The sequence below is a fragment of the Salmo trutta genome, unplaced genomic scaffold (assembly GCF_901001165.1).
Source record: "Salmo trutta unplaced genomic scaffold, fSalTru1.1, whole genome shotgun sequence".
In the NCBI taxonomy this organism is placed as follows: Eukaryota; Metazoa; Chordata; class Actinopteri; order Salmoniformes; family Salmonidae; genus Salmo; species Salmo trutta.
In genome coordinates this window covers 1815730-1829095 of record NW_021822962.1, presented here as the reverse complement: position 1 = coordinate 1829095, position 13366 = coordinate 1815730, and the positions used below count along the sequence as shown (strand labels likewise).

The following is a 13366-nucleotide window of genomic DNA, read 5'->3' as shown; positions in this document are numbered from 1 at the left end:
CATCGAAGGCCCTTCTTGCCTTGTCTCTCAGATCGTTCACAGCTTTGTGGAAGTTACCCGTGGTGCTGATGTTTAGGCCGAGGTATGTATAGTTGTTTTGTGTGCTCTAGCGCAACGGTGTCTAGATGGAATTTGTATTTGTGGTCCTGGTGACTGGACCTTTTTTGGAACACCATTATTTTTGTCTTACTGAGATTTACTGTCAGGGCCCAGGTCTGACAGTATCTGTGCAGAAGATCTAGGTGCTGCTGTAGGCCCTCCTTGGTTGGGGACAGAAGGACCAGATCATCAGCAAACAGACGTTTGACTTCAGATTCTAGTAGGGTCAGCCCGGGTGCTGCAGATTGTTCTAGTGCCCTCGCCATTCGTTGATGTATATGTTGAAGAGGGTGGGGCTTAAGCTGCATCCCTGTCTCAGCCCCCGGCCCTGTGGAAAGAAATGTGCGTTTTGCCAATTTTATCACACTTGTTGTTTTGTGTACATAGACTTTATAATGTCGTATGTTTTTCCCCCAACACCACTTTCCATCAATTTGTATTGTAGACCCTCATGCCAAATTGAGTGGAAGGCTTTTTTGAAATCAACAAAGCATGAGAAGACTGCCTTTGTTTTGGTTTGTTTGTCAATTAGGGTGTGCGGGATGAATATGTGGTCTGTCGTACGGTAATTTGGTAAAAAGCCAATATGACATTTCCTCACTACATTGTTTTCACTGAGGAAATGTACAAGTCTGCTGTTAATGATAATGCAGACGATTTTCCCAAGGTTGTTGTTGACGCTTATCAATTGGAATTTGTGGTCTGTATATTTGATCATTTAATTTAGGATACTGTCAACACCACAGGCCTTTTTGGGTTGGAGGGTTTTGTCCTGTAGTGGAGAATCCAGTGGGTTCTAGTAGTCTTTAATAGTTGATTCTAAGATTTGTATTTGATCATGTATATGTTTTTGCTCTTCTTTGTTATAGAGCCAAAAAGATTGGAGAAGTGGTTTACCCACACATCTCCACTTTTGGATAGATAATTCTTTGTGTTGTTGTATGTTTAGTGTTTTCCAATTTTCCCAGAAGTGGTTAGAGTCTATGGATTCTTCAATTACATTGAGCTGATTTCTGACGTGCTGTTCCTTCTTTTTCCGTAGTGTATTTCTGTATTGTTTTAGTGATTAACCATAGTGAAGTCGTAGGCTCAGGTTTTCTGGGTCTCTATGTTTTTGGTTGGATAGATTTCTCAATTTCTTTCTTTAGGTTTTTTGCTTTCTTCATCAAACCATTTGTCATTGTTGTTCATTTTCTTAGGTTGTCTTGACATTATAGATTTGATAGGGAAGCTGAGAAAACCTAAACACTATTTCTACTGCCAAGTTTACATCTTCACTATTACGTTTTGTCCAGGAAGTTGTCTAACAGGGATTGAATTTGCCTAATTGTTTTTTGGTAGGTTTCCACACTACTCTCCTTCCAGCTATAGCATTTCTTAATATTATTCAGTTCCTTTGGTTTTGATGCTTCATGATTTGAGTATTGCTCTGTTCAAGTAGACTGATTTTGCTGTGATCTGATAGGGGTGTCAGTGGGCTGACTGAACACTCTGAGAGAATGTGGGTTGAGGTCAGTGATAAAGTAGTCTACAGTACTACTGCCAAGAGATGCGCTGTAGGTGTACCTACCGTAGGAGTCCCCTCGAAGCCTACCATTGACTATGTGTATATACCCAACGTGTGACAGAGCTGCAGGAGGTGACCCGTTTTTGTTGGTTATATTGTTGTAGTTGTGCCTAGGGGGTTATATGGATGGGGGACGGAATGCTGTCACTTCCAGGTAGGTGTTGTTTGCCACAAATTAGTACATGTCCCTGGGCCTGGAAATGATTGATTTCCCCCTCCAGGATGGAGAAGCTGTCTTCATTAAAGTATGGGGATTCTAGTGGTAGCACACAGTAGGACATTTTTCTCTGTTTAGTTCATGTCCTTTTGAATTTCTAGCCAAACGTACAATGTTCCTGTTTTGATTAATTTAATAGAGTGAGTTAGGTCTGCTCTATACCAAATTAGCAAAGCCCCTGAGACCCTTCCCTGTTTCACACCTGGTATTTTGGTGGATGGGACTACCAGCTCTCTGTAACCTAGAGGGTAACCACTGGGTCCATCTCTATACCTTGTTTCTTGTAGGATGACAATGTCTGTATTTCTTTAGTGAAGTCTGGGTTCCTGCTCTTTAGGCCAAAGGCAGATGACTTCAGGCCTTGGATATTCCAGAATGAGATGGTGAAGGCTTTGTGTTCCATCAAGTGTCCAATGTTGTTAGTCGTGTGGTTTGGCCTCAGCCCAGTAAGTGTGAGCAGAGCCTGCTGAGCATCTGGTACATGCCATTGGCTTGGGCTAGTGTAAGAGTGGGGGTTGGGCCTGTTAGCCTGGGTGTATGTGTGACTTTCATGTTGAGGCCCTCTGTGGGAGTGGGGGGCATGGGGTGGGCAGGAGGGTCATAAGGTCTGATCTGAGGGTGCCTATATGGGGTGTAGGCATGGTTATTATGTATTTCTCTCTTGCGCTCACTCTCTCGCTCTCTCTCTATTGCTCTCTCTTTTCTGTCATTTGTTTTCCCTCTTTGATCGTAATGGAAACCAGGTTTGTGGTTTCTTGGTTTAGCGTCTACGTACTGGGCCCTTTTGTCTCGGAGCGGAAATGTTTTCAGATGTGTGTCTCCAGAGAGGGAGAGACCCTTTCTTTACAATGGGATGTCTCTATTTCTCTCTTTCTTTACAATGGGATGTCTCCATCTCTCTCTTTCTTTACAATGGGATGTCTCTATTTCTCTCTTTCTTTACAATGGGATGTCTCTATTTCTCTCTTTCTTTACAATGGGATGTCTCTATTTCTCTTTCTTTACGATGGGATTTCTTTCTTTACGATGGGATGTCTCCATCTCTCTTTCTTTACGATGGGATGTCTCTATCTTCTTTTTTTACGATGGGATGTCGTTGGCCAATAAAAGCAATGAGCTCAAGGACTGTTTCCAACATGTCTTGATAGTGGTGTCTCTGTCTGTCTCTCTGATCTGTCTCTACTGACCAGGACCTGAAATGATAACCACTGAGTTTCTGACACCACTTAAATGTTATTTTCCCTAGCTCTGTTGATCCCTGATAATAATTTGGCGTTTTGATTAGAGGGCTTTGCATCCCACCTGGAAAAGAATCTATGTTAAACACTGGCTCATCAAGTGTTCTCTTGTCAGTCTGAATGCTTCTCCCTGGTACGCTCCATGGGCACACCACCCCTCAGGAAGCACGGAGGAGAGCTGTGTGGGAATCCATTGTGGTTCCTTTTGATCCTCACCACCTTGGTTTGGGGCATGGGGGAGGCATCAACTGTCTACTGCCTGTCTCTGGGGGGGGGGATCAACTGTCTACTGCCTGTCTCTGGGGGGGGGCATCAACTGTCTACTGCCTGTCTCTGGGGGGGAGGCATCAACTGTCTACTGCCTGTCTCTGGGGGGGAGGCATCAACTGTCTACTGCCTGTCTCTGGGGGGGGAATCAACTGTCTACTGCCTGTCTCTGGGGGGGGGCATCAACTGTCTACTGCATGTCTCTGGGGGGGTGGATCAACTGTCTACTGCCTGTCTCTGGGGGGGGGATCAACTGTCTACTGCATGTCTCTGGGGGGGGGATCAACTGTCTACTGCCTGTCTCTGGGGGGGAGGCATCAACTGTCTACTGCCTGTCTCTGGGAGGGGTGGGGGGGCATCAACTGTCTACTGCCTGTCTCTGGGAGGGGGGGCATCAACTGTCTACTGCCTGTCTCTGGGAGGGGGGGCATCAACTGTCTACTGCCTGTCTCTGGGGGGTGGGGGCATCAACTGTCTACTGCCTGTCTCTGGGGGGTGGGGGCATCAACTGTCTACTGCCTGTCTCTGGGGGGTGGGGGCATCAACTCTCTACTGCCTGTCTCTGGGGGGTGGGGGCATCAACTGTCTACTGCCTGTCTCTGGGGGGAGCATCAACTGTCTACTGCCTGTCTCTGGTGGAGGGAGGGCATCAACTGTCTACTGCCTGTCTCTGGGGGGGGCATCAACTGTCTACTGCCTGTCTCTGGGAGGGAGGGCATCAACTGTCTACTGCCTGTCTCTGGGGGGGGGGCATCAACTGTCTACTGCCTGTCTCTGGGGGGGGCATCAACTGTCTACTGCCTGTCTCGGGGGGGGGGGGGCATCAACTGTCTACTGCCTGTCTCGGGGGGGGGGGGGCATCAACTGTCTACTGCCTGTCTCTGGGGGGGGGGGGGCATCAACTGTCTACTGCCTGTCTCTGGGGGGGGGGCATCAACTGTCTACTGCCTGTCTCTGGGGGGGGGGCATCAACTGTCTACTGCCTGTCTCTGGGGGGGGCATCAACTGTCTACTGCCTGTCTCTGGGGGGAGCATCAACTGTCTACTGCCTGTCTCTGGTGGAGGGAGGGCATCAACTGTCTACTGCCTGTCTCTGGGGGGGGGGAGGAAGGGCATCAACTGTCTACTGCCTGTCTCTGGGGGGTGGGGGCATCAACTGTCTACTGCCTGTCTCTGGGGGGTGGGGGCATCAACTGTCTACTGCCTGTCTCTGGGGGTGGGGGCATCAACTGTCTACTGCCTGTCTCTGGGGGGTGGGGGCATCAACTGTCTACTGCCTGTCTCTGGTGGAGGGAGGGCATCAACTGTCTACTGCCTGTCTCTGGTGGAGGGAGGGCATCAACTGTCTACTGCCTGTCTCTGGGAGGGGGGCATCAACTGTCTACTGCCTGTCTCTGGGAGGGGGGCATCAACTGTCTACTGCCTGTCTCTGGGAGGGAGGGCATCAACTGTCTACTGCCTGTCTCTGGGGGGGGGGGGCATCAACTGTCTACTGCCTGTCTCTGGGGGGGGCATCAACTGTCTACTGCCTGTCTCGGGGGGCATCAACTGTCTACTGCCTGTCTCTGGGGGGGGGCATCAACTGTCTACTGCCTGTCTCTGGGGGGGGGCATCAACTGTCCTTGCCTGTCTATGGGGGGAGCATCAACTGTCTACTGCCTGTCTCTGGTGGAGGGAGGGCATCAACTGTCTACTGCCTGTCTCTGGGGGGGGAGGAAGGGCATCAACTGTCTACTGCCTGTCTCTGGTGGAGGGAGGACATCAACTGTCTACTGCCTGTCTCTGGTGGAGGGAGGGCATCAACTGTCTACTGCCTGTCTCTGTGGCTGAGGGAGGGAGGGTACTGTTAGCCGGAGAGGGAGCCCAGCCTTCATCCTGGCAGGATATCCCTGCTTTGTGTGGCTCCCTCCTTTCCTGTTGGAGGGGCCTGGTGACCAGGTGTGGCCTGCATGCCTGCCTTCCCCACTGGCCTTGAAGTCCAGGGCCTCAGCCCAACACCTGCCATGTTTCATCCATGGCCTCCATGGTGTGGCTGATACACCCTCACTTCCTTTGATCTGGGCCTTTTAGCTCCAAGAAATGGCTGCCGCCTGCTGCTGTCTGCCACAGCTGAGAAAATGACAGTAGCTATAACCCAGACAGACTGCTAGGTGACCGTTTAGATGAATCCACGGCCGAACCAAGCTAGTCAAACGAAACGTGACTGTTCTATAGACTGACATGTTCCCTGACCTCTCTCGTGTGTGTGTGTGTGTGTGTGTGTGTGTGTGTGTGTGTGTGTGTGTGTGTGTGTGTGTGTGTGTGTGTGTGTGTGTGTGTGTGTGTGTGTGTGTTTCCACAGTTCTCTACTAAGACAGCAGAGGCAGACACATCCAGTGAGCTGGCCAAGAGGAGCAAGGAGACGTTCCGGAAAGAGGTGAGTCAACGTCCATATCTGTCTTCCTGTGATTCCTCCTCTCACCTCCTCAACTACACATGGCCAACAGTATGTGGATATCTTGCTCATCGAACATCTCATTCCAAAATCATGGGCATTAATATGGAGTCCCCCCCCTTTGCTGCTATATCAGCCTCCACTCTTCTGGGAAGTCTTTCCACTAGATGTTGGAACATTCCTGCGGGGACTTACTTCCATTCAGCCAAGAGCATTAGTGAGGTCGGGCACTGATGTTGGGTGTTTAGGCCTGGCTCACAGTCGGCGTTACAATTCATCCCAAAGGTGTTGGATGGGGTTGAGGTCAGCGCTCTGTGCAGGCCAGTCAAGTTCTTCCACACCGATTTCGACAAACCATTTCTGTATGGACCTCACTTTGTGCACGGGGCATTGTCCTGCTGAAACAGGAAAGTGCTTTCCACAAACTGTTGCCACAAGGTTGGAAACACAGAATCATCTAGAATGAAATTGTATGCTATAGTGTTAAGATTTCCCTTCACTGGAACTAAGAGACCTAGCCCGGACCATGAAAAACAGCCCCAGGCTATTATTCCTCCTCCACCATACTTTACAGTTGGCATTATGCATTGGGTGGGACAGGTTGCCAAACACAGATTCTTCTGTCAGACTGCCAGATGGTGAATTGTGATTCATCATTCCAAGTGACGCTTGGCCTTGCACATGGTGAACTTACACGGAACCCAAACCGGCTGCGCGTGCGCCATCGTGCACACATTTATTTTGTCCCCCCCACACCAAACGCGATCACGACACGCAGGTCAAAATATCAAAACAAACTCTGAACCAATTACATTAATTTGGGGACAGGTCGAAAAAGCATTAAACATTTATGGCAATTTAGCTAGTTAGCTTGCTGTTGCTAGCTAATTTGTCCTGGGATATAAACATTGATTTGTTATTTTACCTGAAATGCACAAGGTCCTCTATTCCGACAATTAATCCACACATAAAACGGCCAACCGAATAGTTACTAGTCATCTCTTCTCCTCCTCCTTTTTCATCTTTGAACTTATATGGTGATTGGCATCTAAACTTTCATAGTATTACTACACCGACCGGCAACACAGTTCGTCTTTCAGTCACCCACGTGGGCATAACCAATGAGGATATGGCACGTGGGTACCTGCTTCTATAAACCAATGAGGAGATGGGAGAGGCAGGACTTGCAGCGCGATCTGCGTCAGAAATAGAACTGATTTCTATTTTATCCCATGGCAACGCAGACGTTCACGACGCGAGCATCCTATGACGGTGCCACTTTGAAAGTCACTGAGATCTTCAGTACGGCCATTCTACTGACAATGCTTGTCTATGGAGATTGCATGGCAGTGTGCTCAATTTTTATACACCTGTCAGCATCGGGGTGTGGCTGAAATAGCCAAATCCACTAATTTGAAGGGTCCACATACTTTTGGCCAGTGTATGTATTTTGTCAGGCACCTTGGTGCGTTTTGAGAAGGATGCAAAGAGAGAGAATGTGAGGAATAAAGGAAAGATGCATTGAGAAACAGCCTCAATGTTCTATTTACTTGTGTTCTACATGTCTTTAAATGTGTATTCTATATATAGAAAGAAAAACCCTTGGATGAGCAGGTGTGTCCAAACTTTTGACTGGTAGTGTGTGTGTATATATATATATATATATATATATATATATATATATATATATATATATATATATATATATATATATATATATATATATATATATATATATATATATATATATATATATACTACCAGTCAAAAGTTTGGACACACCTGCTCATCCAAGGGTTTTCGTTATTTTTACTAATGCCAAGAGTGTGCAAAGCTGTCAAGGCAAAGGGTGGCTCCTTTGAAGAATCTTTGAAATATATATTTTGATTTGTTTAACACTTTTTTGGGGGGGTTACTACATGATACCATATCTGTTTATTTAATAGTTTTATGTCTTCATTATTATTCTACAATGTAGAAAATATTAAAAAATAAAGAAAAACCCTAGAATAAGTAGGTGTGTCTAAACTTTTGACTGGTACTGTACATGCATGCATTTGGAAAGTATTCAGACCCCTTTTTCCACATTTTGTTAGGTTACAGCCTATAGCCATTTTGTTAGGTTACAGCCTACAGCCATTTTGTTACGTTACATCCTCCAGCCATTTTGTTAGGTTACAGCCTATAGCCATTTTGTTGGGTTACAGCCTACAGCCATTTTGTTAGGTTACAGCCTACAGCCATTTTGTTAGGTTACAGCCTACAGCCATTTTGTTAGGTTACAGCCTACAGCCATTTTGTTAGGTTACAGCCTATAGCCATTTTGTTAGGTTACAGCCTACAGCCATTTTGTTAGGTTACAGCCTACAGCCATTTTGTTAGGTTACAGCCTATAGCCATTTTGTTAGGTTACAGCCTACAGCCATTTTGTTAGGTTACAGCCTACAGCCATTTTGTTAGGTTACAGCCTACAGCCATTTTGTTAGGTTACAGCCATTTTGTTAGGTTACAGCCATTTTGTTAGGTTACAGCCTACAGCCATTTTGTTAGGTTACAGCCTACAGCCATTTTGTTAGGTTACAGCCTATAGCCATTTTGTTAGGTTACAGCCTACAGCCATTTTGTTAGGTTACAGCCTATAGCCATTTTGTTAGGTTACAGCCTACAGCCATTTTGTTAGGTTACAGCCTACAGCCATTTTGTTGGGTTACAGCCTACAGCCATTTTGTTAGGTTACAGCCTACAGCCATTTTGTTAGGTTACAGCCTACAGCCATTTTGTTAGGTTACAGCCTATAGCCATTTTGTTAGGTTACAGCCTACAGCCATTTTGTTAGGTTACAGCCTACAGCCATTTTGTTAGGTTACAGCCTACAGCCATTTTGTTTAAATGGCCTTTCTTTCATTAACACTTGCACTAGTTTTACTAGCTCGCTCTGACTTTGAGAAAAACATTTACTTACCAGGGTTGGATATTAATGGTTGTCCACTTGCCCCCGGGGCAAGTAAAAAACTAAGTTGGACAAGCAGATTATACACAGTGTACAAAACATTAGGAACCCCCTGCTCTTTCCATCAAGTTTCCCATGTGGATCAAGAATGGTTCACCACCTAAAGGACATCCAGCCAACTTGACACAACTGTGGGAAGCATTGGAGTCAACATGGGCCAGCATCCCTGTGGAACACTTTCCACACCTTTAAGTTGTCTGAATGGACAAGTTTAAAAAAGAACAATCTCAAACAATTAGGCTACTCCGATCAGAAAGTGATGGAAAGTGTCCTCAGGATGCGATGTTTTACTCTCTGTCCTACCGGTCTCTGCAGAGCTTATCAGAGTATAATTATAGTAGGCCTACTTTGACAGGCACGAACGCTCTTTCAATTCTATATTTGCGATAGATTTTTTATTTATTTTTTTAGATCAAAGCCGCGTTTGCATATTTGACAAGTGGTTAAAAAAGTTCCAAGTTAATGTCAAGCCCATCTTACTATGACTGAGATATGTGGTTGTCCCACCTAGCTATGTTAAGATGAATGCACTTGTAAGTGGCTCTGGATAAGAGTGTCTGCTAAATTACTGAAATGTAATGAATGTCATCTCTACATGATCGATTTGACCTCTTATTTCCTGTGTTTAGATGTCCCAGTTCATTGTGACCTGCTTGAATCCGTTCCGGAAACCAGACTGCAAACTGGGACGCATTGTCAACACTGAGGATTTCAAACACCTTGCCAGAAAGGTAGGGTGGTGTGTGTGGAAAGCAATCATTTGTATTTTATTGTCTCAAACCATGCAAAACATGAACCTCTCCCAACATTCAGAGTATTGAATTAATGTCCTGGATAGCAATTAACTTGAAAGGATAAAGGTATTCCCCTTCACATCTCACTGATGCTCTTCCCCCAGACCAGAACTAAACGCCTGAACCTTCAGCTCCCACTGCTTCTAGTTGTTTCCCAAATGGCACCCTATTCAAAAGTAGTGCACTATGTATTGGAAATGGTGCCATTTGGGAGATTCTCACTCACTCACTCAATGTTCAGCCAGCATTTTTTTCCCCAAAGGGCAGAAAGCTCTGTTTTTTCCCCTCAAGTAGTTTTGAGTGTTCCTCTGGGTTGACAACCACAACTCGGTGGGGACTTGTTTAAATGGAGTGCCATTTGGACACACCACTACTCTTGAGCACATGGTCACAATAAACAAAAGAGAGGCCAAGTAAACTGGCATGTTCAAATTTTTATTTAATACCATGCAGAACAAACCCTTAAAGCAGAACCTCTTAAACTAGACGCTAGCTAACGTTTTAGATTGACTCGTTTTATATAGAGAGCTGAGATTTTTGGGACGCAGCCCTGGCATTTGACTGTCTACATTTTAGGAGGAGAACAAAGCTCATGAAATGGATCAGTCAGAATGAAAGCCTCATCTCTTCACAGTGTGACCTATTCTTCCTTTTGATGGAGCTAGTTTCACTTTTGTTGTTGCAGGGTTGTAAAATTCCCATAACTTTCCAGAAATCATGTTTGGAAGATTCGCGGAATCAGGACAGAATTAGCAGAATCCTCAAACCAGAATCCTCAAACCAGGATTCTAGAAAACTTGGGAATTATGGGAAAGTTACCCATTACCGATTTTGCAATCCGATGTTGTTGTCAGGAGAAACATCTAACTTCCTTTTCTTCTGTCCTTTTCTCCCCCTTTCTATTCCTCCAGCTAACTCACGGCGTGATGAACAAGGAGCTGAAGTCCTGCAAGAACCCAGAGGACCTGGAGTGCAACGAAAACGTCAAGCACAAGACCAAGGAGTACATCAAGAAATACATGCAGAAGTTTGGCAACATCTACCGGCCCAAAGAGGACACTGAGCTGGACTAACACTGCGTCTGACTGGAGGAACAGAACAGGGATCAAGACTTGAAAATATGATTAGGCTACAGTTGTTTGGGGCCCACAATCGGTGAAAGGAGACACACTGAAACCCAGATCAAGTCAAGTCACGCTGGGAAACTGAACTGTGGAGGTGTGATCGCTCCAGACACATATTTATGAGGAGGACATGTTTATGTTGACTAAGACTGTGTCTTAAACTGATGCCTTGAAGGCTTGCCGCTGCGCCCACTGACTAGTGGGAGGGGACTAGTGGGAGGGGGGCGAGAATCATAACGAGGAGGGAGGTGTCTCCCAAGGGGCGGAGGCTCCAGGTGAAGTGTCCACAGAGAAGTGTGCGACACCTAGGCTGCGTCTCAACTAGCACCCTATTCTCTATGTGCCCTATGTAGGGAATAGGGTGCTGTTTGGCACTCAGACCCAGAGAGGGGTGCTACATTAACCTATAGTGTCACTATCATGTTAGCTTTCTACATTTTTTCCAGTTTAACTTTCTTACCTAACTAACAATGTTTTCAAATCTTATTTACATATTCTCTTCAGAACTCTTCCTCCCTTGTCTGAAAAGGATTCATGAAAGACTCGGACATAACATCATTTTAAATGACTCTTCAATGTTTTTCCACTGTTGGGATGTTGCTGTATGAAGTCCAGCAGTGGTAATTAACTGGTCAAAATGGAACAGTGTAAAGAAAGACAAAATCTCTGTTTTTCCATATGCCTGGCTTTCCTCTGGTGCGCCCGCCTGCCACACCCCCCAAGCCAGCCATTGACTTGACTAGGGTATCTGGTGCTGCTTTTAGCTGGGCTGTGATAGTCCAAGCTTTCTACTCTCCAAGCCCTCCCTGCCTTCAGACCTCCTCCCGAGCCTCTGTTATATGAATGCTTGATGGAGGCTGGGTTCGGTTCGGATGGAGGCTGGGTTCGGTTCAGATGGAGGCTGGGTTCGGTTCGGATGGAGGCTGGGTTCGGTTCGGATGGAGGCTGGGTTCGGTTCGGATGGAGGCTGGGTTCGGTTCGGATGGAGGCTGGGTTCGGTTCGGATGGAGGCTGGGTTCGGTTCGGATGGAGGCTGGGTTCGGTTCGGATGGAGGCTGGGTTCGGTTCGGATGGAGGCTGGGTTCTGTTGGGGTGGAGGCTGGGTTCGGTTCTATCGTTCTGACTGAATTCCTCCATGGCTGCTTACCAAATAGCACCCTATTTCCTATATAGAGCACTACTTTAGACCAGGGCCCATAGGGGAATCCTAGCGTGCACTACTTTAGACGAGAGCTCTATGTAGGGAATAGTGTTCATTTGGGACATAGTCCATGTTCCAATGCTCCCTCCCTGAGTAAATATTTTTATTTTATTTTTTACAAAAATTGAAGAATGAACTTTATTATGGAGCTTGTTCTCTTCAGTCCGCCTACTCGTCTGACTGTATCAAGTAGTGGGACAGACAGACAGACAGACAGACAGACAGACAGACAGACAGACAGACAGACAGACAGACAGACAGACAGGGCCTTCAAGAGGACTTAGTGGTGAATAAGGAACAGCAGGGGATGGGGAAACTGATCAATGTTTTTGTCTTTAATTAACTTGTACTATGAAGTGAACAGGATTTGGATGCTATCAGACACACATGATGCTTGTGTGTCAGTCAGTCTGTACCTCGTTCTGTTTCAACTACCCCCCCCCCCACAATGGGGTGTAGCGTTGTAATTTTAACTCTATTTCACCTTGTCTTTCTCTTTTTTTACTATTATAATTCCTTTAGACGGGCATCACAGAATGTGTTGTCGTCTTGTTGCTACACAAGCTGTTTTACTCCTTAGTCTCCGGGGTAACAAGGTTTTGTGTCCTGTCGTCAGGGTTACCGGGTCGTTGATCATTTGGGTAACTCACACCACCATTTAAATTGCATTAAAACCATGTTCAAACACACACATGTATTATAGTGCTTCATATGTGAATATATTGAGAAATAGTTTGAGCATGTTTAGGTAAGCAGAGTCTTTGTAAAAGGATGGACTGTTGGTCCGTGATACACCGAGCTATTGCCAGGTTATAAGTATACCAAACACAGGTGAATGAAGGGGGAGGGTCGAAGTGACTTCCCCTGTCTGCTCCAGCAGCTCAACTCAACACCCCCTTCCTCTGTAAGCTAAAGCCAGGATTCCACCCATTCACAGCCTCTCTTGTTTGATTTTTTTTATTTTGGTGGTGGGGGTTGCAGCATTTTTCTGTTTGTGTTATGAGACAGATGTTTATTTTTTATTTTTTTTGGTATGTACAAAATGAGTTTCACCCCAACTCTACTGTAAGTACTGTGCAAGCACATTGTCATACTGAGTGTACAAACATTTTAAAAGAAAAATAAAGTTTTTGTAAAAATGTGTATTCCATTTTCACCTTGCACACTATTGAAACATTTCTAGAGAGTTTACCCAGAACCAAATGAGAAGTACCTGCATACCACCCAATCCCCGTTTCCACTGTTTATGTACTTACCCCTTCAATACAGGATGCTGGCTACATCCCAAATGGCACCCTGTTCCCTATTTAGTGCACTACTTTTGACAAGATGTAGATGCCCTGTTTACTGATTTGAAATGTGTATGCTGAACAAAAATATAAATGCCACATGCAACCATTTCTAATATTTTACTT

The 13366-nt window shown here is 45.7% G+C and overlaps 1 protein-coding gene across 1 annotated transcript in view; it reads left to right on the top strand.

Moving 5' to 3' along the window:
- LOC115187661 (histone-lysine N-methyltransferase SETD2-like) overlaps nt 1-13094 on the top strand; it is a 49681-nt gene extending 36587 nt beyond the window's left edge. Inside the window, exons 21-23 of the mRNA XM_029746631.1 lie at nt 5730-5804; nt 9462-9563; nt 10538-13094. Coding sequence (XP_029602491.1) covers nt 5730-5804; nt 9462-9563; nt 10538-10699 — 339 coding nt within the window. The 3' untranslated portion in view covers nt 10700-13094. The remainder of the gene's footprint in view (nt 1-5729; nt 5805-9461; nt 9564-10537) is intronic.
- Nucleotides 13095-13366: the final 272 nt, after the last annotated feature.